Source organism: Phyllostomus hastatus, unplaced genomic scaffold, assembly GCF_019186645.2.
Source record: "Phyllostomus hastatus isolate PE091 unplaced genomic scaffold, TTU_PhHast_1.1 phas_contig_5, whole genome shotgun sequence".
NCBI lineage: Eukaryota > Metazoa > Chordata > Mammalia > Chiroptera > Phyllostomidae > Phyllostomus > Phyllostomus hastatus.
Window position 1 is genome coordinate 683,454 of NW_025333897.1, and position 24,924 is coordinate 708,377.

Sequence of the window (24,924 nt, forward strand, 5' to 3'; positions counted from 1 at the left end):
ATGCCCGAAGCTGCCTTCACCATGGACTAGTATAAGCACAGCCATGCTGCTCCTGTTTCTGGTTTTCACCTGTCTGTTCCTGACCCTCAGCTCAAGGGGCAAGGGACAGCTGACGCCAGGCCCCAGGCCCCTCCTATTCCTCTGAAACTTGCTGCAGCTTCATTGGCATGGCATGCTGACCTCTCTCACCAAGGTGCAAGGGCCTAGGCTTGGGAGAGGGGAGGGGTCCCATGGCCCCAGACACCCCTGTGACCTCTGCCTTCCCACCCCCAGCTGAGCAGGGAGTATGGCTCTGTGTATGCAATGCACCTGGGGCCCAGGCCAGTGGTGGTCCTCAGCGGGTACCAAGCCATGAAGGAGGCCCTTGTGGACCAGGCAAAGGAGTTTAGTGGCCATGGCAGCTACTGCACCTTTTTCAACTTTGCTAAGGGCAATGGTAAGCCTGCTCCCCATCTCCTCCACCCCTAGCCCATGGATACAGGGGATAAGGCAGTAGACTGTGCTCCCAATTTTGGTGGCACTCAGAGTCACTGAATTCACTGATGACACCAGATGGGGTGGAGCCAGGCAGTACTAGTCTAGGGTGAAGTCTGGCCTGCCTCTCCCACCCCCAAATCCTATCACCATGACATTGAATGGCACTTCTGTACCAATCCCTATCTCCATCTGACTGCAGCTCCACTCTCCTCCCAATCCCTGTCTCTACCCCAATCACATCACCAACTTTTCATCTCAGTCAGGTGACCCAATTATCTGGCCCTAGTTCATGTTGTCCACTTCAACCTAAGTCCAACAATCCTACATCTGTGTCCCCCATTTCACCCTTAACTCTGTCTCCACCTGCAAGACTGACTGCATCTCACTCCAACCTCCATTCCCATTACGAACCCTCTCCCAACCCCCATGTTAAAGTATATCATCAACCTCACCCTAATACTTTAGTCAAACTGAACTCCACTATCATTCTATCCAGCCCTACCCCATCTTCTATCCCAATCACCTACTGAAGTTGTCAGTACCCAGTTCCCATTTCAAACCTGAATCTTGCTACTATCACTCAAAACAACCCCATCATATATCTATCCAACCCCAAGCTCAGTCTCAATCCCCGTCTACCAATTCTTATTCTACCAAACTCCATCCCCACCACCAAACTCAAACCCAATCAATCATCAATTCCCACACTCCCTCCATGCCCCACTGCCAGACCCATCCCAAGCCAAACCCAATTCTATCCCCATCCATCCAGCAGTCATACCATTAACTACAAACCCATCCTGTCTCAATATTCTGTTCTCCTAAGGCTTGAAAATCACTTCGTCTTATGGTTTTTCTTAGATTTTATTTATATATCTATTTTTTAGAGAGGGGAAGGGAGGGAGAAAGAGAGATAAATATCAATGTGTGATTGCTTCTCACATGGTCCCCATTGGGGACCTGGCCCACAATCCAGGCATGTGCCCTGACTGGGAATCCAACCAGTGACCCTTTGGTTTGCAGCCTGAGCTCAATCCAGTGAGCTATGCCAGCCAGGGTGGTTTTCTTTTCTTTTTTTTTTAACATAAATCTTTTAGTCAAAGGAAGACATATAACAAGGCCCAATAAATGAGGGGGGTGGGGAGAGGGAGAGAGAAAGAAAGAAAAAAGAAAAGGAAAGGAAGAAAGAAAAGCTACTCTGATTTTAAAAAGGGGTCCTGGAGCCCTGCATCCTGTACTATTCTTCTCCTCCTAAAGAATCCCCAGGAGCTAGCATCTTCACTAGATGGGTCCCAGGTGCCCCTGGATTTTAAATTGAAGAGCTCTGGAAATAAATAAATAAATCTGCCACCACTTATGGTGTATTGAGTATACTTTCCTCTCTTATGTCCCCTTCCCTCGGCTTGATCATATGACCTCACCTGTCCAGATATACCAGATGCAAGGAGGTGAAGACAAGGCAGTTGAGAAACTCATCTTGATACTTTTGCACAGAAAACATCTGTGCATACATCATCCATTACTAAAAATAACTACCATCTAATGGTTTGAATACAGGGCACAAAGGGTAACACTGAGGTTCAGCCAATTATTAACTGTGTACCTTTGGGCATGTGTGTCATTCCCCCCTCACCTGTGCTACCATGAGAAGGTTGTTATAAGAAATTGATGTGATAACGCAATTTTTCTTCCTTACCATCTAGTTCTCTACTTGTTCCAAAGGAATTAGAAATAAGCATACCCAAGGCCTTATCCCATTGTAGCTCCCATCCAGTAGGAAACACAGCCCCACTACCAGACTGCTGCAGCCCAGAGCCACAGGCAGGGCAGGGATGGGGGAGCAGGGATGGGTTAGGAGGGGGGCGTCCAGAGAAAGCACCTAACCCAGCGGGGAGGGAGGGCCAGGAATGGCTCCCTAGAGAAAGAGACCTCCAAGCTGAGACCTAAAAGATGAACGCGACCTGTCAGGGGCTGACAAGGGACAAAGAGTGCTGTGGGAAGAAGAGCTGGCCTATGAACAGACCCTGAGACCAGGGGGAGAATGCAGCAGGGTCTTTCTAGCTTCCAGATGAGTTCAGAATGTCTCGGTGTTCCTTTTTCTTGCCTCTTTCCCTAATTCATACGTTCATTAATCAATAAGCTATCAACAGCACCTCCTGTGTGATAACCCCTGCCCTGGACAATGCTAGTAACATGGTGGTGACCAAGGTAGGCCGCCACCGTGCTTTCACAGTTTAATGAAGGAGGCAGCACCATCACCTGACCATGACAGCCCAGGGTGATCAGGTCTGTTATGGGAAATGCCCAGGGTCCTATGGAAGCTCAAAGGAGGCATTGGAACTAGCTTGGAGGCCCAGGGAGGGCTTACCAGGAGGGGCAGGGAAGATGGCAGATTCATAGTCTCTCTCCTAGCCAACGACAGGAAAGGAAAGTCAGATGGCAGTGGTCTCAGAGACAAGTCAGAGGTTGAGTTGGCTCTTCCTCTTCTCCCCAGGCGTCACGTACTCCAATGGGGAACAGTGGAAGGTCCTCAGGAAGTTCTGTATCCAGATTCTGTGGAACTCCAGGATGGGGAAGAGGAGCTTTGAAGAGCAGACCGTGGAGGAAGGCAACTTCCTGCTGGTGGAGCTGTGGAAAACTGGAGGTCAGGGTCCCAGAGTGCTGTCCATGTCCCTCAGTCACATCTATCCTACTTAGTGGCCAAGACTGTCAGATACCATAACTTGGGTGTGAACAGGAGGCTCCTCGCTTAGCCCTCAATAAGTGGTGACCCCTGGAGGTGGATCAGCTTGGGGTGCTGTGTTTCCTTGAAGCTCAGGGACAGAATATGTTACAGTGGTGGCCACTCTGCTGCGCTTTGTGTGGTACTTTTAGCACAGCTGGTGGGTGATCATGATGATGATGCTCGTGAGACTCACCAAGTGTGGGGCCCTGTGTGAAGCACAGTTCCACACACAGGCCCCTTAAGCCTTGGAACAATCCGTTTTCCAGATGAGGAAATGGAGGCATGTGGAGGTTAAGTGACAGGCTTGAAGTCATAAAGCTAGTAGGTGGAGGAGCCAAGATTTAAACCCATGTCTCACTCACACCAAGTCCACACTCAACACACTCATGCCCACTTACTGAAGCACTTACTGGATACCACACACTGTACTAAACTCTTCAGTGTTAACCTGCTTCACCCTCCCCACAAGCCTTGGCAGTTGTTACAGTGACAAAGCTGAGTCCCAGAAAGGTTAAGTCATATGCCCAGGAAGTGGCTGAGCTGGGATACAAACCCATGAGAAAAAGTTAATAAAAATCTCAAGCATTTACATCGTGCCTACCATATGCCAGATCTGTCCCAAAAACTTGATGTATATTACTTCCTTGAAAAATCACCCAAGACTAAGAAGTAGGTCCCATTATAAGCCCCATTTTATAGAAGAAGAATCTGAGGCAGAGAAGTAAACAGCACTCTTGCCTAATCTCCAAATCCTGCTGGTTTGGGGGGAGGGGTGAACTGTGGTAGGTGATGCTGCAGAGGTTAAGTGATGTGAGGTAAGTAAAAGGATAATTGCCTGTATTCATTTCCTATCGCTGCTGTAACCAATTGTCACAAATGTAGCAACTTAAAACAACACAAATTCACTGTCTCTCAGATCTGGAGTTCCGAAGAACAAAACAGGTCAGCAGGGCTTGTTCTTTCTGGAGGCTCTAGGAGAAAACCCACTTCCTCGCCTTTTCTAGCCCCTGGAGGCTACCTACATTTTTTGGCTCCTGGCCTCTGTCTGCACCTGGGAAGACAGCAACATAGTATCCTCCAATCTCTCTTTCTCTCCATCATCCCATCACCTTTTCTCACTCAGACTCTTCAGCCTCCCTCTTGTAAAGACACTTGTGATTACATTAGGCCAGATAATCCAGAATAATCCCCCCATCTCAAGAGCTTTAACTTAACCACATATCCACAGGTTCTTGGAGATTAACACATGAACATCTCTGTGGAGCCATTACTCAACCTATTGCAACCCCCCGGTCTGCAACAGGCTCACGATGCACTTCCCCACCACACACTCCATTGTAACAGCCCCATCAGAAAACTGTCATCAAGCCCACCTCTCAAATGAGAAAAATGAGGTTCAGAGAAAGGCAGTCAGTTCACTCAGGTCACACCAAGACAAAAAGGCCAAGCCAAGATCCACACTATACCTACTTAACTCCAGCCCTGGTTTTCCAGGCTCTGCTGTTATGTAGTGACTAATGTGTTGGAGTGCGTGTTGTTTTAGTATTATCTCCTGTGGTCTAAGTTTGGTTGTCGGATCACGGGTGCCAGGTGTGGTGTTGCTGTGTGGTGTTGCTGGGCAAGGTTGTGGTGCTGCCAGGTCCTGCATGTAACACTGTCCCGTGCTGTCTCCGTAGCACAGATGTTGTTACATTGCCGTATGCTGTGTGTTGATTTGTTCTCTGCCCTTATTGTATGTGTTGTGATATCACACACAGCATGTTCTGCACTATCTGCTGGTTTGTTGTGTGTTCTTGATGTGTGTTGTGTTGTGAGATACGTAGTACTATGCAGGTGTTACATGTCAGTGTCTTTTGTTGCCAGGTCTGTTTCTGGGCCAGCTATTAGGTCACTGTGTGTTATGTGTGTTGACATGAACAGGGGTCATATTTACTGGGTGTTTTGCCATATGTTATGTGTTCCGCGATGCTTGATGATTGCCATGCATTGGTGTGCTGTGTGTTACGTCAGCAAACACATTTCGGGTGTTGCTATGGTTCATGTTGGGCAGCCAGCAGCATACATTCTGTGCTGCCAGTCACTGAGTCCCCTTATCACAATTGGCTGGATGGTGTGCAAACTGAGACTGTAGCTGCATGGGGCCTGGTGTGTGGCTCATGTGTTTCCTAAGCGTACCCCGGACCCCCTTCACCCCCCATCTTCACATGAGCCCTTTGACCCACATTTGCGCCCAACCGCTCAGTGTGCAACATTATCAGCTCCGTGGTCTTCAGCAGCCGCTTTGACTACGACGAGCATCTGCTCACCATTATCCACCTCCTCCATGACAACTCTCAAATCCTGAGCAGCCCCTGGGGGGAGGTCAGGAGGCCTAATTATTTGGGGGACAGGGAGGCGCGATGGGGCAGCAATTGGCCCTTGGGACTGGCTGGTCCCTTCTCATCTGACCCCTGCCCCAGGTACAAGGTCCCGCCCAGCCACACCCAAGCCCGCTCCACAGCGTCTCCACCTACATACACAGCCCCCCCATCCCCAACCAGCCTCTCCAGAACTAGCCCCTCAAGACCCCGTCCCTGCCCCCCAACCACCCTGACCCTCACTTGCACACACCCTGCCTGCTCCTCCAGAACCCCCGAGTCCGCCCCATCCCCAGTGGTATATCTCTCTGAGTCTCCTGGACTGGGTGCCCAGGTGCACCGAGGCCTTTTTCAGAACTTTGGGCACGCATGAAGGACCCCATTGTCCGCAGTGTCCGCGACCACCAGGCCTCTCCGGACACCAGCTCTCCCCGAGACTTCATCGATTGCTTGGAACAGGTAAGCCCTGCCTGGAAGTCTCACCTTTGGTCTGAACTGCTTCCCTTACCTGAAACCAACAGGGATCCCGGTTGAGCGGGTTTGAGTGTGACCTCTCCACATTGGGAAGGGAAGCTGAACACTGGGTTCTGCTGCGCTGGAGCCCGGAGCCATTCGGCGAGGCTGCCAGTTAAAAGCTCACTGAGAAGTCATTAAGGATCCGTTGATTGTGGACCCTGCGGCTGAGATTTTTCCCTGCCCCGCCCACCCGCGCTCCCAGGTCCCCCGAGAAAGAGAAGTTAAACAGAGGAGGGACTGAACTGACGCCCAGTAGCATCTGCATAGCTCTGGGGGGAATGGGGCCCCCAGGCTCCGAGCGCGTGGTCAGTGCGGGGCCAGGATCTCCAGATTCTGGCTCATATCTCCACTGATTTACCCCCGCAGGAGACGCAGGATCCGCTGAACCACTGCCCCACGGATACCCTTCTGATGACCACACGTAACCTTCTCTCTGGCGGCACCGGGACCTGCTCCACGCACTCCTCGCGTTACTGAAGTCCCCAAAGTGCTAGGTACGCGCACCCTCCCTCGCCAGGAGATGCGCCCACTGAGCCGCACCGCCCACACACAGCGAGCCCAGCAGGCCTGAAAGTCCGAGCCTCCTGCTTACCCCTGGTCCCACAAACCCACACAGAAGCTGGCCCCACCCAAGCAGCCCCCACGGACCACACAACCTGCCTCACCCCCAGCCCCGACCGCATGGCATTGCTTTGTGGGCCACCTCTGACCCTGTCCACGCTGCCACCGAGCCCGTTCCCATGCCCAGAGCCGGCCCCTGAGCCTCAGCCACGGTGCCTGCCCAAAAACTGACTCCTCCCACACAGTCTGGCCCGGCCACACAGCACTGTCTGCGACCCCTTCTGCCCAAGCCCAGCCTCCGGGTCTATCCCGGGACCCTGGCCTCCAGGGCTGCGTCCAACGGGGCTCTCGCCATCTGCCGCACCCCGATCTCTAAATCCCAGCGAGTTCTGGACACCAGCCCCCACACCCCAAAGTCCCGACTGCACCAGTCCCTGCACAAATCCGATTTCCGCACTTACTGCTTTCTCTGAACCCAACCCTCCCGCCGCTCCAAGGTCTCGGCTCGCCCTCACAGGCACCCCTGTGGTAGCCCCTGACTGGGGAACGTGGACTGCTCCCACACACGCACACACCTCTGCCCAGCCCGGTAGAGCCCGCTGATACCCTCGATTACAAGCCCGCCTCCCTCGCCAGCCCGCATCCTGGAGGAGATCGGTCAGACGCCAGCGGCTGCCGGCTCTGGAAGACCGAAGGGCCACGCCTTACACAGATGCTGTGATCCCCGAAGTGCAGCACTTCACAGACGTCATCCCGCATAAACCTGCTGCACCACGTCACTCAGGATACGACCTTTCGAGTCTGCCTGCGACCTGAAGTTCGCTGGGTACTCGACAAACGACATTTGACACCGTAAAGAGGCATCCCAGGCTCTTGCAAGAAGGATATCAGAACCTAGCAATCCACACCACAGACCTTAGCAACTGGCATACTCACCAAGCCCTAGCAACAGACATCTGAGGCCTTAAATCCAGAACTTCAGCCCCTGCCCAAGACCCCGCCCACACTACAGTGGGTCGGACCCTGTCCTAAATCCCAGACCTCTTCCCCATAACAGGTCTCCTTCCTAGTGAGGCAGGAGGTAGTCAGGAAGGAAGCTCCCGAGGCCCCGCAGGGCTGAGGTAGAAAACACCTATACATGACAAAGACCCCCTAAGACGGGTTGTTCCTGTTTTCTGGGACAACTCTGAATCATAGAATGCGCCTGCGCGCTACCCCTGATTCATTATAATATCATTACAATGAAATAACATTGGGGGACTCCCTTCTCCAGTAGCCAATCAAGAAAGTCATGGGAAACCACGCATGTGCAGTAGCTTTGAAATCCAACTCCTTGTACCTGCGCAGGAAAAGCCCGCCAAAGACTAGCAGGGGGCTTCTGCCCCTATAAGAATAGAATCTCCCCAGCCCACGTGCCCTTTTTTTTCCTCTGCTCAGAGCTGGCTCACTCCCGTGTCCTGTGGTGTGTACTATCACTTAATAAACCTCCCCTCTTTCTTTATGCTATAAACTTTGTGTGTTCGGTTCAATTCTTTGTTCTCGATCACTAAGAACCTGGTTACCTGTGCACACCTGTGCACACCTGTGCACACCTGTGACAGTTTTTGGCGAGCCAGCCAGGAGAAGACACCGGAGTGGTAAGCCCCCTTTGCTGCTCTGACACCCGGGATGCCCTTTTCCGTTGTCACCTATTCTGTTTTGGTGACTCTGATGTTCCGTGATAGAAGGTCGGCCGCTAATTTGCGGGCACAGGTCGGGCAGTTAAAAGCCACAAGGGCGCCCGCCGCTTGAAGACTCCTGTGATAGGATAACTTGGATGCGGAACAGGGGTTAGCCTTAGTCCCCGCCAGGTACAAGAAAATGTCCGCACAACGGTCAGGCACACTGTGGAAAGCACAAAACACTGCCCCACCCCGCGGCCACTCCCCCAGTAGGCATAGTCGGACCTTCCAAGCGGGATATCAGTCACCACCTCACCTGCGCTATGACTTCCTTTTGCAGTCTTTCTCATCAGGCCCACGGATAGTCTTTTTATGCTTTTCCTCCCCAACTGACTTCTGGTCTTTATACCTTCACTCACACCCCCACTTGCCTTTTATGTATGAAGGGTTCCTGCTGTCTTTGTACTAAGATATCTACCTTGGGGTCATTGTTAGGCTAGCGCTAAGTACAGTTGCAGGAATGAGCCACTCCCATCTTTGCCACGTGTATACTATCATTGTAAGCAGCAACATCGCTCAGAACTGCACAACAGGTGCCTGCTGGTCGCTGGTTACTAGAATGGCTGCATAGAGCCACTCTTACCTAATTAATTGAATTTGGAATTCTAAGGTGGTTTACTTGTTTCTATAAGGGTATTTTAATTTCCCCTCTCAGTTCATTGTCCCTCCATGAGATACGCCTCCAGTATGAAGGGTGGTGATTTAGACATCGCTTGAGGTCCCTTCTGGGAGATTTCAGATGCAGGTACAATTTCTTAAAGCTCTGGAAAATTACATAGAATATTTAAGGGTCTTCTTTGTGATCTGGAAAAGAGTCATTTTATAATAAGATCATCTTGGTGCTCCTCTTAATGGTTTACAGGGCCAGAAATTATTTTTCTAGTAAGACACTTCCTTTTCCCCAGATATTAAAGCTTACAGGAAAATGAGGGTCCCCGTAGATGAAGAATACAGAAATGGAAATGTACTAGGGCCACAAGGGTAGAGTCTGGGATTTTCAGGATTATAGGCAATTGCTCAAGAATGCAGGACTGGTTCCTTCCCAATAGTTAGAGACAAAAGTAGACTGTGGTGATTCTCTCAAGTCTTTTTCGATTTCTGTCGGCCGACACTCACTAGGATTTCTTTCGCCAGAGACGTCTGGTAGTTCGGTGGGATCCCAGGGGACGCCCATGGCCCACTAGGAATCTCCTAAGGGCAGCAAAGAGAGGGACGCCTCTAGTCTGCAAAGGAGTATCTTTGTTTCTTTTCCTTCTCTCTTAGGATCACCGCAGTCGAGATGGGAACTACATCTTCCATCCCTTCCAAATCACCATTGGGTTGCATTCTTAGCAACTGGGATAAATTTGACCCCAAAAATTTTAAAAAAAGAAGAGATTAGTTTTCTTTTGTAACACTGTTTGGCCCCAGTATAAATTAGGGGGTGGAGAGATATGGCCTGAGAATGGGAGCACAAATTATAATACTATCCTACAGCTAGATCTATTCTGCCGGAGGGAAGGCAAATGGTCTGAAGTTCCTTACGTGCAGGCGTTTATGGCTCTGTACCGAGATCCCTCGCTTTTGCTCCAGCCCCACCCTGACAAAACCTACAGGCCCAAGTGTTGATCAATTAGAAGATACCCTCCTTAGCTCCCCACCTGTCTCTCAAGAGAGATTAAGAGAACCCCAGAGTTCTGAAGTCTCTGCCCCTACCTTAGAGGGAGCGACCTCTCCACCACCTTATGCTATGGGTAACCTAAAGCCACCAGCTGAGGAAAAACCCAGCCCTGCAGGACATACTAGAAGTGGCGCTTCTTATCTCCCTACCACTCCCTGCACTCCTACCCTTGAGGGAGGTAGCAGGCCCTGAAGGTGCTATAAGGGTACAAATGCCATTCTCTATAACTGATTTACAACAATGTAAAGACAGGCTAGGGAGTTTTTCAGAGGACCCTTCACGTTTCACTAGTAATTTCCAGACTCTTACTCTAGCATTTCAGTATGTCGTGGAGGGATTTGTACATAATTCTGACCACCTGCTGTTCCCCAGACGAGAAACAGCGGATCTGGGAGGAGGCTCGTAAGTATGCAGATCAGCTGCATACCCAGAACCCTGGCACTAACCAGCCAGCTGCCCAAGCTGTCCCAGACCAGGAACCTAACTGGGAATACAATACTCAGGCAGGGATCCGGAGTAGGGATGCAATGATAGATTGCTTACTGGCAGGAATGAGAAACTGCATCAAGAAACCTGTGAATTATGAAAAGGTTAGGGAAATCTTTCAGGGCAAGGAAGAAAACCCAGCTCTCTTCAGAAACAGACTAGTAGAAGCCTTCCAAAAAATATACAAACTTGGACCCTTCATCCCCGGAGGGTCGAATCTTGATAGGGCAGCATTTTATAATTCAATCTGCCCCTGATATTCGCAGGAAGCTTCAGAAATTACAAATGGGCCCGCAGACCCCCTTAGATCAGCTCATGGATACAGCCTTTTCAGTCTTTAACAATAGGGATTTGGAGGAAAGAAAACAGGGAAAGAAGGAAAGGGAGAGGCAAGCAGAGCTCCTTGCACTAGCCTTTAGTAGTGCCATTGGCGGAAACCAGCCCCATCAGGGGAGCTCGGGGAGGCCTCAAAAGAATCAGGGGCAAAAGGATCAGACCTGTTATAAGTGCAAGCGCCCTGGACACTGGTCAAAGAACTGCACTCAGCCACCTCCGAGGCCCTGTCCTCTATGCAAGAACTTCAGTTCTGATCCCTGGCACTGGAAGGTAGACTGCCCCCCGTTCCCATAGTGGAAAGGGGTCATCTCCCAAGGCCATGGCTACTCTTGAGGACTGAAGGTGCCCGGGGAACAGGTCGGCCCCAGGGAATACTCATATTCCCATCTCTACCGAGGAGCCCCGGGTAACTCTAGATGTGGCAGGTAAGAAAATCGACTTTCTTGTTGATACAGGGGCCACTTACTCTGTCCTTAACTCTTACTCTGGACCTCTTTCCTCCAAATCAGTTAAGGTAATGGGGGGTCGAAGGAAATCCTAAGGCATATTTTTTATACATTCCCTATCACTTGCCAATTTGAGAGTCGAATATTCAAACACTCCTTTTTAATTGTTCCTCAGTGCCCTATTCCTCTGTTAGGCCGGGACCTTTTAGCTCGGATGGGAACCATCTTGTTGTTCCCTGAAGTGCCATTTGAGTTAAGTAAGGTGATGATAATCAGTAGTGTTCGAAAATCAGGAAGAAATCCCAAGTTCAGTTCTGGATGCAGTAAACCCACTAGTTTGGGAGTCAGGGATTCCTGGAAGAGCAAAGACTGCATTACCGGTTAAAATCCAGTTAAAATGAAAATGTCTTTGTTGTTTCTATTAACCATTCTCTACTCGCCTGCACCCTGTGTAACGGAATGGGATGAAAAATTTTCTAGTGAATGCTTCTCGAAACCTTAGCAGCAGGAGAAAAACCTGGCCCAATGTTGGATATGTCATCCTAACCCAGAAACTCCTTCCAGATATAATACTCATATAAAAGCCTACCCAATAGCTAATGAATCCTTAATCAGTGCTTTGAATTCCTCTGCCAATTACACGCGTTCCTCTTTTTTCTTTAAGAGTCAGATGGGAGCGAAAATCCTCCTTTGTGTTTCCGTATGACCCCACTAGAATTAAAGCCATTTAATTACTCCAGCACCTCTCTTAAGTGCAACAGTACGATGGGATGTACCCCATGTTATAATAATACTCATACAAGGGCCATTGACCCATTTAAAGCCCTGGCTTCTCTTTCAAGTTCCAGCTTTCTAGAGAATCTTTCTGAGGAAGAAATTTTCAAACCTTTAAATTGGTCACATATAGTATGCTACCCGAATTATGATTCTAACTGTATTCCTAATAGTACCCATTGTTGCTTTGACAAAACTCACAATGCAGATACAAACGATACTTCTAAATGTGTTACTTGGAAATTAAACCAATCTCTTCAAGGAGTATTAGCAAAATTTCTACCACCTCCTGCAGGGGGGAAAGATCAAGGAAATAACTTAGGCCCTTTTAAGGACTGCCTTTCCCCCCTTGCCATATGCCCTCCTTAACAAATATAACTCCACTAATGCCACAGTTATTGCAGCACCCCCGGGGCTCGTCTGGCTATGTGGGACTCCCAATAACTGGCTAACGGATCATTCAGAACTTCAAGAAGCTATTGCTTATACTCATCTCAGCAACTCTAAACATGGGGGTGACTGTACCTTAGGGACCTTGGCACCCCAAGACCTTACCGTTATAAATATAACCATGGGTCCTGGGAGTCCATCTCTCAGCAGAAAAAAAAAAACGAGCTTTTGGTCTAGTAGTGGCTGGAGCTGCTGCCACTATAGCCGCTGCAGCCCCCTGGGGAGGCTTCGCCTATCATGAGGCCACTCTAAGGGAACTCACTAAGATTATAGAAGAAATCTCCAAAGATACTGCTGGTACTCTAGCTGGACTCTCAAGATCAGTAGACTCATTGGCAAATGTAGTCATGGATAACCGCCTTGCCCTTGACTATCTTCTAGCAGAACAAGGAGGGGTATGTGCTGTTATCAATAAAACCTGCTGCACCTATGTAAATAACTCTGGAATGATCGAAACTAACATAAAGAAAATTTATGAACAGGCAGAATGGCTACATAAGTATAATCAACAGGGCCAAGGGATTAAGGAAGCCCTGACCTCCTGGTTCCCTGGCTTAACATGGTTATTACCCTTCTTAGGGCCCTTAATAACACTGCTGGTTTTACTACTTTTAGGACCTTGCTTATTTAATTTACTTGTTAAATTTGTTTCTTCTAGACTTAAACAGTTCCACGTCAAACTGATGACGCTCCAAGGTTTCCAACCAATCCCTGAGAACGATGTCGAAGCTGACCAACATACAGCATCTGCGGTGGCCTCAGGAATTCCTCTTCAACCCTCTAGATAGAATAGGGTGAGAGTTCCGTGGTTCTCAATAGGCAGGGTCTACTGTCCAATCTAAGCCTGAAGCAGCTATGGAAGACGGATCTTCATCCTTCAACAACCCCCAAAAAGATTTTTTGAGAACCATGTCTCTCAGGGGGAAGTTGAGGCAGGAGGTAGTCAGGAAGGAAGCTCCCGAGGCCCCGCAGGGCTGAGGGTAGAAAACACCTATACATGACAAAGACCCCCTAAGACGGGTTGTTCCTGTTTTCTGGGACAACTCTGAATCATAGAATGCGCCTGCGCGCTACCCCCTGATTCATTATAATATCATTACAATGAAATAACATTGTGGGGACTCCCTTCTCCAGTAGCCAATCAAGAAAGTCATGGGAAACCACGCATGTGCAGTAGCTTTGAAATCCAACTCCTTGTACCTGCGCAGGAAAAGCCCGCCAAAGACTAGCAGGGGGGCTTCTGCCCCTATAAGAATAGAATCCCCCCAGCCCACGTGCCCTTTTTTTTCCTCTGCTCAGAGCTGGCTCACTCCCGTGTCCTGTGGTGTGTACTATCACTTAATAAACCTCCCCTCTTTCTTTATGCTATAAACTTTGTGTGTTCGGTTCAATTCTTTGTTCTCGATCACTAAGAACCTGGTTACCTGTGCACACCTGTGCACACCTGTGACACTAGGACCCCTCTCCAGAATCCCCGGGGTCTGAGACTTTGTCCTGGGGATCCCTTGTGCCTCAACACTGTTCCCAGAGACTTGATTCCTCCCCAGGAAACCTAAATCTGTTCCCTCAAGGTGGGTAGGGTATCCCACATCCCTACCTTGGGCTCTAACAACACAGCTTTCAGCATTCATCACGGGAAACACCACCGCTGGGCACCCCAGACACCCAGACACATTTCCCAGACCCTGATGGAGTCCTATGCGCACGCACGCACGCGCACACACACACACACCCCCATCAAGTTCTCAGCCCTGTAGAATGGGAATCCTAGTTGGGGGAACCTCCCAGCCCTCTCTGCACCACTAATCCTGCCTCCCACCCACACAGGGCACCAAAGCCATCACCCTCCTCCACACAGTCCACTACAACCCCAGCCAGTTCCTGACACCCCAGGAATTCAACCCTGAGCATTTTCTGGATGCCCATCAGTCTTTCAAAAAAAGCCCTGCCTGCATGCCCTTGTCTGTGAGAGTGGTGGGGACACGAGTCAGTCATTCAGACCCTTGATTCCCACCTACACTGCCCAGCCCTCCAAACCCTCTCACTTCATCCCACCCGTCCTCAGCTTTGGATGAGACATCCCTTCCCCCTCCCAACTCTGCTCCTACAGGAGCATAATGGCTGAAATGCTTGTGGAGGGAGGTAGAGAGGAGGAAGAGTAATTTCACTTGAAAGCAGTCACTCAGTCTCTCCACTGGGTGGCGCAGGCGAGGTGGTTCTAGTTTTTCTTGGCTTCCATCTTCACTCTGCTAAAGAAAAATCTTTCCTATGTAAGTCAGCATTACAGAGGGGAAAAAGTTGGGGAAGATAATAATAGGTAACTTAGCCTATTGCATATTGTGTGCCAGGCACTGCCTCTGAGAAGGACTTAAGAGCGGTGGCTAAGTACTGGGCTTTGCAGCCAGACTCCAGCTCCATCATCTCCAAGGTGTACGGCCTTGGAGATGTTATTTCACCTCTGTGCCTCGATTTCCATATCTATAAAATGGAGATCATAATAAGGCCCAGCTCTCAGAGTTATGAGGGTTAAATTAATTAATAGCTGTATAGTGCTTAGAGTAGTGCATGGCACATGCTAAAACCTACGTAAGTATTATTTTCTCGCCACTTTATCTGCATTTACCATTCACAACAACCTACTGAGTCACTATTATCCCCATTTTAAATACCCAGAAACTGGACTTCCAGCCAAGATGAAGGCGTAGGTAAACACACTGTGCCTTCTCGCACAACCAAAATAAAGACAAGAAAAATTTAGAAACAAAAAAAACAGTACTGACAGAAAATTGAACTGTATGGAAGTCCAACAAACAAGGAGTTAAAATAGACACATTCATCCAGACCAGTAGGAGGAGAGGGTACATGGCAAAAAGAAGTGGCGGATGGCAGATCCCGGGAATGCAGGTGGCAGCTGGTGGACCCAGTGAGGTGGCAGATTGTGGAGGGGCGCAGCGCACAAGGTGGCTGGTGGACCAGGCTATCCCACATTCACACACAGATAAACCAGGTGAAACTGGGGAGTGAGACAGACCACACAACCCAGGGCTCCAGCAAGGGGAAATAAAACCTCAAAACACCAATTGAAAACACCTGTAGGGGTTGAGGTGCTGGGAGACACTCCCAGCCTCACAAGAGAGTTCCTTGGAGAAACCCACAGGGTCCTAGAACATACACAAGCCCACCCACATGAGAATCAGCACCAGAAGGGCCCAGGTGTTTAGGGGAAGCGGCAGAAGAAACTGAAATCCAGCAGAAAGCGGAGCAAGTGCCATTGCTCCCTCTCAGACCCCTTCCCCACAAACAGCACCACAACACAGCCAAGTGGATTGCCCCACCCTGGTGAACACCTAAGGCTCCGCCCCTCTCTACATAACACACACATCAAGACAAAAAAAATGTCCCCAACAAAAGAACAGATCAAGGCACCAGAAAAAATACAACTAAGCAATGAAGAGATAGCTAACCTATCAGATGCACAGTTCAAAGCACTGGTGATTAGGATGCTCACAGAATTGGTTGAATTTGGTAGCAAATTAGATGAAAAAATGAAGGCTATGCTAAGTGAAATGAAGAAAAATGCACAGGGAACCAATAGTGATGGGAAGAAAACTGGGACTCAAATCAATGGAGTGGACCAGAAGGAAGAAAGAAACAACCAATCAGAAAAGAATGAAGAAACAAGAATTTTAAAAAAACTAGGAGAAACTTGGGAACCTCCAGGACATCTTTAAACGTTCCAACATCCAAAATATAGGAGTACCAGAAGGGGAAGAGGAAGAGCAACAAGTGGAAAAGTTATTTGAACAAATAATAAAGAAGAACTTCCCCAATCTGGCAAAGGAAATAGACTTCCAGGAAGTCCAGGAAACTCAGAGAATCCCAAAGAAGTTGGATCCAAGGAGGAACACACCAAGGCACATCATAATTACATTACCCAAGGTTAAAATGAAGGAGAGAATCCTAGAAGCAGCAAGAGATAAGGAGACAGTCACCTACAAAGGAGTTCCCATCAGACTGTCAGCTGATTTCTCAAAAGAGACCTTGCAGGCAAGAAGGGGCTGGAAAGAAGTATTGCAACTCATGAAAGGCAAGGAACTACATCCAAGATTGCTCTGTCCAGCAAAGCTTTCATTTGGAATGGAAGGGCAGATAAAGTGCTTCCCAGATAAGGAAAAGTTAAAGGAGTACATCATCACCAAGCCCTTATTATATGAAATGTTAAAGGAACTTATCTAAGAAAAAGATAAAAAACATGTATAGTAAAATGACAGCAAACACACAATTATTAACAACCACACCTAAAACAAAAACAAACTAAGCAAACAACTAGAACAGGAACAGAACCACAGAAATGGAGATCACATAGAGGGTTAGCAACAGGGGAGTGGGAGTAGGAGAGAGGGGGGAAAAGGTACAGAGAATAAGTAGCATAGATGATAGGTGGAAAATAGACGGGGGGGCAAGAATTGTATGGGAAATGTAGAAGCTAAAGAACTTATGACACATGGACATGAACTAAAGGGGGGGAATGTGGGTGGGAGGGAGTGTGCAGGGTGGAGGGGAGTGGAGGGGGGAAAATGGGACAACTGTAATAGCATAATCAAAAAATATATTATAAATAAATAAATTAATTAATTTTTAAAAACCCAGAAACTGTGGCATGCCCAAGATCACAAAAAATAGGGCAGAACCGGGATTTGAATCCATAAAGTTGCATTTGTACAATATCAGGCCATTCTGGTTCAGGACTTACTTAAAGCTCTTTCCCAGATCTTTGTCCTCGTATGCTTTCCTCTGGGAATTTGGGGCTGGAGCCCCTCACCTCCTCTTATGTCATCACTCCTCCACTCCCACCTCTGAAGGATGCCAGCAGTGCCTGAGCGAGTCCTTGGTGTGCATGGAACCCTTCCTCTACTTCATCACCATCCTGCAAAACTTCTCGCTGCAGCTGCTGGGGGCGCCAGAGAACATTGACCTGACCCCGCTCAGCTCCGGTCTCTGCAATTTGCCACGGCTGTGCCTGCGCCGTGCGATGACACCCGAGCCCTTCCAGATTCACGTGTGGGCGATGAGGCTCGCCCCTAGAGGTTGTTCTGCTCCTCTTCTCCGTCCACTGTGCCCCCTCCCTCTCGCTGTCACACTTGCTTTCCCTCACTCTGTGCCTGCCACATGCCCATCCCTCATCCTCCCATCTTTCCCCCTCTGTGCACCCAGAGGCAAAGATTTGGGGAAGATGAGGTGCATGTCTTGTTTTACCCACAGAACTCGCTGTATTACACACCTTTTGGGGGGCTCTTGTATAATTTCCTAGTAAATTACCCTGCTGTGGTGAAATAAAGGGAGGAGGACAGGTCCCTAGGATGGAAAGAAGGGAGAACTGGCAGCAGAGAGAGAAGGCACCAACAAGTTTCACGCTTACCCTTGGGACAGCTAGAAATTGGTAGAAATTGTTACCTGGACATAGGCTGGAATATAGAGGCCATGACAGCCCAAAGACAGGGAGACAGAGAAGCAAACAGCACCCAGAAAGACACTGAACAGCTCTGCAAGAGATGCAGGGCACTGTACCAAGATGGAATGTAAGCAGGGAGGAAGGGAGAGATGGGGAGATATAACAGACACAGAGACTGAGAAATAATGGGGTACTAACACATAGTGCCTCCCATTCACACAGTTCTAAATTCCTCATTTACATCTCCCTATGAGACAAAGCAATGTCATTATAGCGTTTTTACAGTTGAGCAAACAGGCTCAGAGAGGTGAGGTGACTTGCCCAAAACAAGACAACCAGAGACAGGCAGAGCTGGGAATGAAACACAGACCATCTGGTTCCAACACTGCTCCTCTCAATCTCACAAAGTGGAAACACAGAGGAAAGCATCGAGATACACAGACTAAGAAGTGTGTGTGTGTTGGGGGGGGGGGGGCAGGTGCAAGAAGATTGAAGACAGAGACAAGGAAAGACACAATGACCAGAAAAAGACAGAGAGGAAGGGCAGTGAACGTGAAAGTGAAGCAGCAGAAGACTGAAACTGTCCCCCATTTCTCACCCTATTCCTTGGATTATTCCTTTGTCTGGCAATTCCTCCCTTTGGGGTTGGGTAGCAGGCCCAGTCCTGGGGGTTCCCAACCTGGGACTGGACTTAGCACCCTGACACTCTGCTGACAGTAGCTTTTCTCCATAGGCTTTCCTGAGCCAGAGTCAGGCAGAGCGGGGCTGGGCCCCCAGCCACAGGCAAAGGTGGCCTGAGAGTCCCTACCCTGAACAGGGTCCCCCCAAGGCTGTCCAGAAGCAGGGACATGCTCTGCTGAACACTGGGCCAGCTAGGTGAGGCATATATGCAGTCTCCACATGGGGCATTCTCTCCCTGATCCCCATGCTGTTCCCACCGTAGGCCAACCAGAGTCTGCCCTAGGGCCCAGCCATGGGAAGGAGAAACTCGGAGGTCTTGAGAAGGATGGAGAGGTGGCAAAGAGAAGCACATAGAGATCCCAAAAAAGAGGCAGAGAGGTGGAGAAAGACAGGAAGAGGCTGAGAGACATGTAGAGATAGCAGAAAGAGATCCTGAAAACCAAAGACTGGAGGGAGTCAGACAGAAAGAGACGGGTGGGGAGGAGAAGCACTGGGAGAAAGGGAGAGACAGAGATGCCCAGAGAGAAGACAAGGAGATTCTAAAACAGAGAGAAATTAAGAAGGAACAGAGAGAAAGAGAAACAGGTCTGAGAGGGAAGAAAAGGGGGAAATAGAGAGACAGAAGTCTCAAGAGATGAGACACAGAGATAGGCAGGAAGAGAGACAGTCACAGGAACTGAGCAACAAGCAGAGACTGACCCCTGGCTGGTGTAGCTCAGTGGACTGAGCATGGACTGCGAACCAAAGGGTCACCAGTTCAATTCCCAGTCAGGGCACATGCCTGGGTTGCAGGCCAGGTCCCCAGTGGGGGCCATGTGAGAGGCAACCACACACTGATGTTTCTCTCCCTCTCTTTCTCCCTCCTCTCTCTCTAAAAATAAATAAATAAAATCTAAAAAAAAAAAAAAAGACAGAGACTGACAGCAATAGAGACAGAGACAGAAATCAGGATGACAAAATCACACATTCATTCAACAAACATGTACTGAGCGTGCACTGTGTGCTGAGCACTATTTTAGGTGCAGAGGATGCAGGCGTGAACAAGACAAATGTCTGTTCTTGAAGACACCCTAATAAATGAAAAGGATTCATTAGAGAGCCCAACAGAGTGGGACGGGGTGGGGTCAGGGCAGTACATGTTTGCTGTGCTCCCCTGCACCCCCACTGTCTGTGGAGTCGGCACCCCATCCCACAACCCCTCCCAGTCACCAGGTTCCTAGACCGAGGAAGGGTGACAGGTAGGAAGACCTACAACACAGACCAAGACAGAGGCAAGGAGACAGGGAAGCACAAACTGGAAGAGTAAGGTAAAGACAAATTAGGAGAGTTACAGAGAGATAAAAACATATTCGAAAGGAGAGAGCAAAAGATAGAAAACAGACATGAACAGAGGCAAACACTGAGAATGAAACCAAGACAGAGAAAGAGAGAGATGAACAGAAACAGAAACACCGAGAATGAAAGGGAAGAAGACACTGAGGGATGAAACACGAATCAATGAAGAGACACAGAGACACTGAGAGGCACTCCTAGAGACAAGCCCAGTCCTAGACTCTGCACAGCACCTCCTACCCTCTACTCAGGTCTGGGCCCTATGCCAGGCACCTGGCAAAAGGCTGGATCTGGCAAGGCAGGGTCTGGCAGGTGGTTGGGCCACATTTCTGAACAGTCTATTCCAAGTACTGGCTCAGCCACACCCCTACCTACCACTGGGCCATCCAGGCCTGGGTTTGCCCCCTCCAGCCCATCCACCCCCAGGGTAAGTGGGAATGATGCATAGTTTGTCTGCCATCACGGCCTGGCCTTAAGGTGGATGTGCCCACTGAGGGGCTTAGGGGACTGGCAACCAGGGAGCACAAAAGCAGGGGCATAGGACATTTGGGAGCATCTGGGAGCCAGAGCATTGGAAATAGAGATGGCAGGAGTTCAGGGCAGGGCATAACTATGGGGGTACTAGGGGCCATCACATGGAAAGGCACCCGGGAGTCATAAGGATAGGTACAGAAGTATCAGGCTGATGGACACCAGGAGGCTAGGACACTCAATGAGCATCTGGGAGACAGGTCCAGCATTCAGGGCTCTAAGAGCAGTGGGCATAGAAATGACAAGGACTCAGGTGTGACTCCCTAGAATCACAGTCACAGGCCACAGGAGTGCCAGCCTAATGGCACATCACCAGGGGTGGTTTTTATGTGTTTAGGACTCAGGAGTGTATTTAGCAATCTGAAGTACAGTCATGCACCAATTAACAATGGGACACATTCTGGGAAATGAGAAATTTGGTGATTTTGTCATTGCGAGGACATCACGAAGTCCACTTACACTGACCTAGATGGCACAGCCTGCTATACACCTCGGCTGCATGTGACAGCCAGTCGCTCCCAGGCTAAACTCCTGTACAGGAAGTTACTGTAAAAAACAACATGAGCTTAAGTCAAGTGCAAGAGAAAATGACGTGATCAAGAAACACAGTAAACACAACAACGTCTGCGGCTGCTGCCGGTGTGACTCAGCATACTGTTCTACAGTGGGTTGCTTCTAATACAAGTAGAAAGCAAGCACTCTAAAATAATGATTTTTAAAAGTGTAGTAAATACAGAAATCAGTAACAGGGTCATTCATCACCATCACCAAGTATTATGTGCTTGCATGTGTTATGCTTTCAGACAACTGGCAACGCAGTAGGTTCGTTTACATCATCACTACAAACACGTGAGCGGTGGGTTTGTGCTACAGCTTACCATGGGCAACAGGAATTTTCCAGCTCTATTAAAATCTTGTAGGACTACGGTTGTATGTGTGGTCTGTCGTTGACCTAAATGTCCTTATTGGGTACATGACTGTACAGGGTACAGTTTTCAGGGGTCATGGTGCAGAGAAATTTAAAAATGCACTCCTACAGGCCAAATAAGAACCCAAAGGTGCTAGGGGCTCAGGAAGGTGCAGCTGTTGGCTAAGTGTAATGACACAGAAATGCTGGTGCATGCAAATTGCCAAACAGGGCAGGCTGAGACTGGTACAAAAAGTCTAGGTGTAACCAGGCAGAGCAGCGCTAGGTCTTTGGGGGCGGAGTGACCTTGGGTTGGAAAATCTGGGGAATAAGAGGCCACAGACGCCCCGCCCTCCCACTCTGTCCCCCCTCCAAGACTCCAGGGGAATCAAATAGAGGCGAAGGGGTGCAGGCATCAGAAATCGAGGGCATGATAGCCACAAGAATCGCTGCACTGCTGTTTCTGCTCCTGCTGCCGGCGCTGGGCAGGCGAGGTTGAAGTGCGGATACTCAGACACAGAGAGCCCTATCTCCACCCCCGCCCCCACCTGGGGACCCAACGCCCTAACCCCCTGCTGGGGAATGTGTGCAGCGGGAGCCTGCATAGTGCACTCGAAGAGTTAGTCTTGACAGGGGGTGGGGTACAAAATTTTGGATTCATGGAGGTGGGCCTGGGGGCTGGAACTCCTGGTTCGCTCCGAGTCCTGAGGAAGGTTAAGGGGCCTTGAGTCCTGCGTTCTGGGAAAGGATTCTGGCTGGGGTGGGAAGCTGGGGGCCTGGACTTCTGGTTGTTTGGGAAGAGGAGGTGGTAGAGGGGAGAGTGGGGTTGTGGGGGAGTCAAATCTCCAGAGAAGCACAGTGTAGGCCTGAGCTCCCGTTAAAAGCAGAGTCACACTCACTGCCCTATCCCCAACCTCCATTTCTGGGTCCTGAGGGAGGAGGAGCCTGGCATAGGTAGCACAGTGAGGGAGCGGGGAGCAGAAGGGTCTGTTCTCCTGGTTCAAGGCTGGGAGGGGGTATACCTAGAGTCCAGATACCTAGTTTTGTGGGTGCAGGGGGCTGGGGATAGATTTCTAGATCCTGACGGAAAAAGAAAGCGTGAGCCTAGACTCCTAGGTCTGAGGCAGGAAGCTCGAGATATGAATTCCTGAGCCTGGAATAAGGAGCTGAGATGGGAACTCCTGGGTTTGAAGGGGGAACGAGTTGTGAGCGGGGCTCTGGGGTCTCGATAGAGGAGGGTGTCGGGATCTCCCACCCGGAATCCAATGAGCACCCGCTCTACGTAGCGCTCTGGCCGCTGGGCTCTCCTGTTCACAGGCAACTGGGCCAGCGCCCTGCAACGGTGCTGCGCCGCTACGCAGCGCTGTGAGATGTCTTAATGCCCTTGCAGATACCTTTTACAGTTGCCAGCCGCCTTTTCACGAGTGGAAGTGACAAGTCCCAGGAGGTGGAAAAGCAGACCTGAGCATTCCGTCGGGGTGCTAAAAGGACTGGGGCCAGGAAATCGGGGCGGGGCCTAACAGAACAGAGACTCAGTGCTAAAGAGCGCATGTGGTGAGGGGAAGGTGGGGCGGAGCTAAAATGTAGGGAAGATGGGGGTTGGCTCCTTGTGCGGTGACGGAAGAGCCAGAGCGAGCAGGCACTGGTCAGTGATCGGGACCAGCAGAGGCGGGGCCAATGTGTGCAGAGGGCGGGGAAGGCTGGGATAGCAACCAAGATGGCTGGGAAAGAAGTTGAGCGAAGGAGTTGCAGGGGAGTCTAGTCAGTGGCTGGACGCTTGCCTGAAGGGGCGTGGCCAGCTCCTGGCCTACCCCTTCTCTGCCTCACCCCCTGGCGGCTCGTTTCCCAATGGGCGGGGCTGGCAGAAGCTGAGCAATTTTGCACTTGGAATGCTTACAGAGTTCGGGTTGGGTGCGCCAGGCTGGAAGAGGCGGCTTTTCTGGCGAACTTGAAGCCACCAGTGGTGGGGCTTGTTCACAGAGGAGAGGTACTTGGTGTGGGTGTGGCCGACGGACCGGAGGGGCTGCAAGAAGGCATTTGAATGGAGCGAAGTCCGAGAGCTAGATGGAGGCGGAGCCATGGCATTATGACCTAGTCGTGCGACCCCCGGCGGCTACTATTAATAGATAATGCTGCCTCTAACGATATCTGTTCCATGGTCCTCGGGAACCCCTATGGCTACAAGGACCCGGAGTTCCTGAGGCTCCTGGACCTCTTCAATGACAATTTCCGCTTGAATTCCAGATGGGGCGAGTTGAGAGGACTGGCCCCAATCCCTCCTGCTGAGCTCAAAACTATGCCAAATCCTGAATACTTAGACCCTAGAGTGGATCATTAGGATAGGACTTAGAATGTTGGAATGGGAAAGTTCTAGAACTTACATCAAGATCCTGTTGAGATCCTGTTCCCCCCAATGTACATTTCCCCTCCATCCTGAACTGGCTCCTGGGCCCACACCACCTAAACGTCGCGGAGCTTTGGATCTTCATCCGAGCCAATCCAGGAAACACAGCAGCCTGGGGAGCCCTGCAATTTGATTGCTTCCTAGATCAAATGGATAGGGTGCAGTCCCCTGCCATCCTAAATTCTGTCCATGCTGCCCATGAGGAGGCACCTAGCACCCCTCTCCTCTATCCATAGGAACAGAAAGACCAAGTCACTTCCAGAAGGAAAATTTGGTGATGACCACAGGTAACCATTTCTCCCGCAGCACGGAGACCACACACACCACCCTCATTCTCCAGTTCCCAGAGGTGGCATGTCTGCCAGCAGGAGCCCAAGTTGAGGGGACTGGGCTGTGGGGATGGCTCTCACTTTGTTGGCCCCAGCCAAGGTGCAGAGGGAAGCTGGACACCACAGTGGGTCAGGCACGCCTCCCAGGCCTGGAGGACCACCAGCGCCTGCCCTACACCAACACAGTGCTGCAGGAGACCCAGCGCTTCATCAGAGTGCTGCCCCTAGGACTGTCACATACCTTCGCCTGTGCAGCCACTTTCAGCCCAAGGTATCCACTGAGTCTGGGGATTGTGTGCAAAGCTCAGGAGCACCTAGTAACTGAGATCAGCAGGCATCAGCATGTGTGCAAGAAATAAGACCTCACCTTCCCCGTGGCTTCTATATGGTGTCTTGGATGGATGAAAGGCAACCTTACCATGTTCGTTAACACTTGCAAATCCTCCTAGAGTACCTTCCTGATTTTTCTGCCTGTGCCTGCACACAGGGACCCTATTCAAGGATCCATACTGCTTCAACACCCCTGGCCAACTTTCTGAAGGGCCAGTTCCTGGGGTACATGGGGTTCTCCCCTCGAATCTGTATCCCCAAGAAAGTGGATGTGCTTGGGTACAGGCCTGGCCTGACTGGAGATCTTCCTCTTCATCACTATCCCGCAGTGTTCTTCCTGCTTCTTGTAGGGAGCCCCACCAACACAGACCTCACCCCGCAGTGCACCGGCCTGGGCAATGTCCCCTTAGCTTTCCAGCTCTGCCTGGTGACCCGTTGAGGTTAGGCTC

The 24,924-nt window shown here is 50.1% G+C and overlaps 1 protein-coding gene and 1 pseudogene across 1 annotated transcript; both read left to right on the plus strand.

Moving 5' to 3' along the window:
• LOC123823670 lies at positions 1-14,775 on the plus strand (annotated as a pseudogene).
• Positions 14,627-24,914, plus strand: LOC123823671 (cytochrome P450 2F2-like). The gene is made up of 7 exons (XM_045846630.1): positions 14,627-14,651; positions 17,372-17,568; positions 23,508-23,677; positions 23,833-23,979; positions 24,063-24,176; positions 24,246-24,462; positions 24,633-24,914. The coding sequence occupies exons 1-7, from the start codon at positions 14,627-14,629 to the stop codon at positions 24,912-24,914; spliced, it is 1,152 nt and encodes a 383-aa protein (XP_045702586.1).
• The last annotated feature ends 10 nt before the right edge of the window (positions 24,915-24,924 follow it).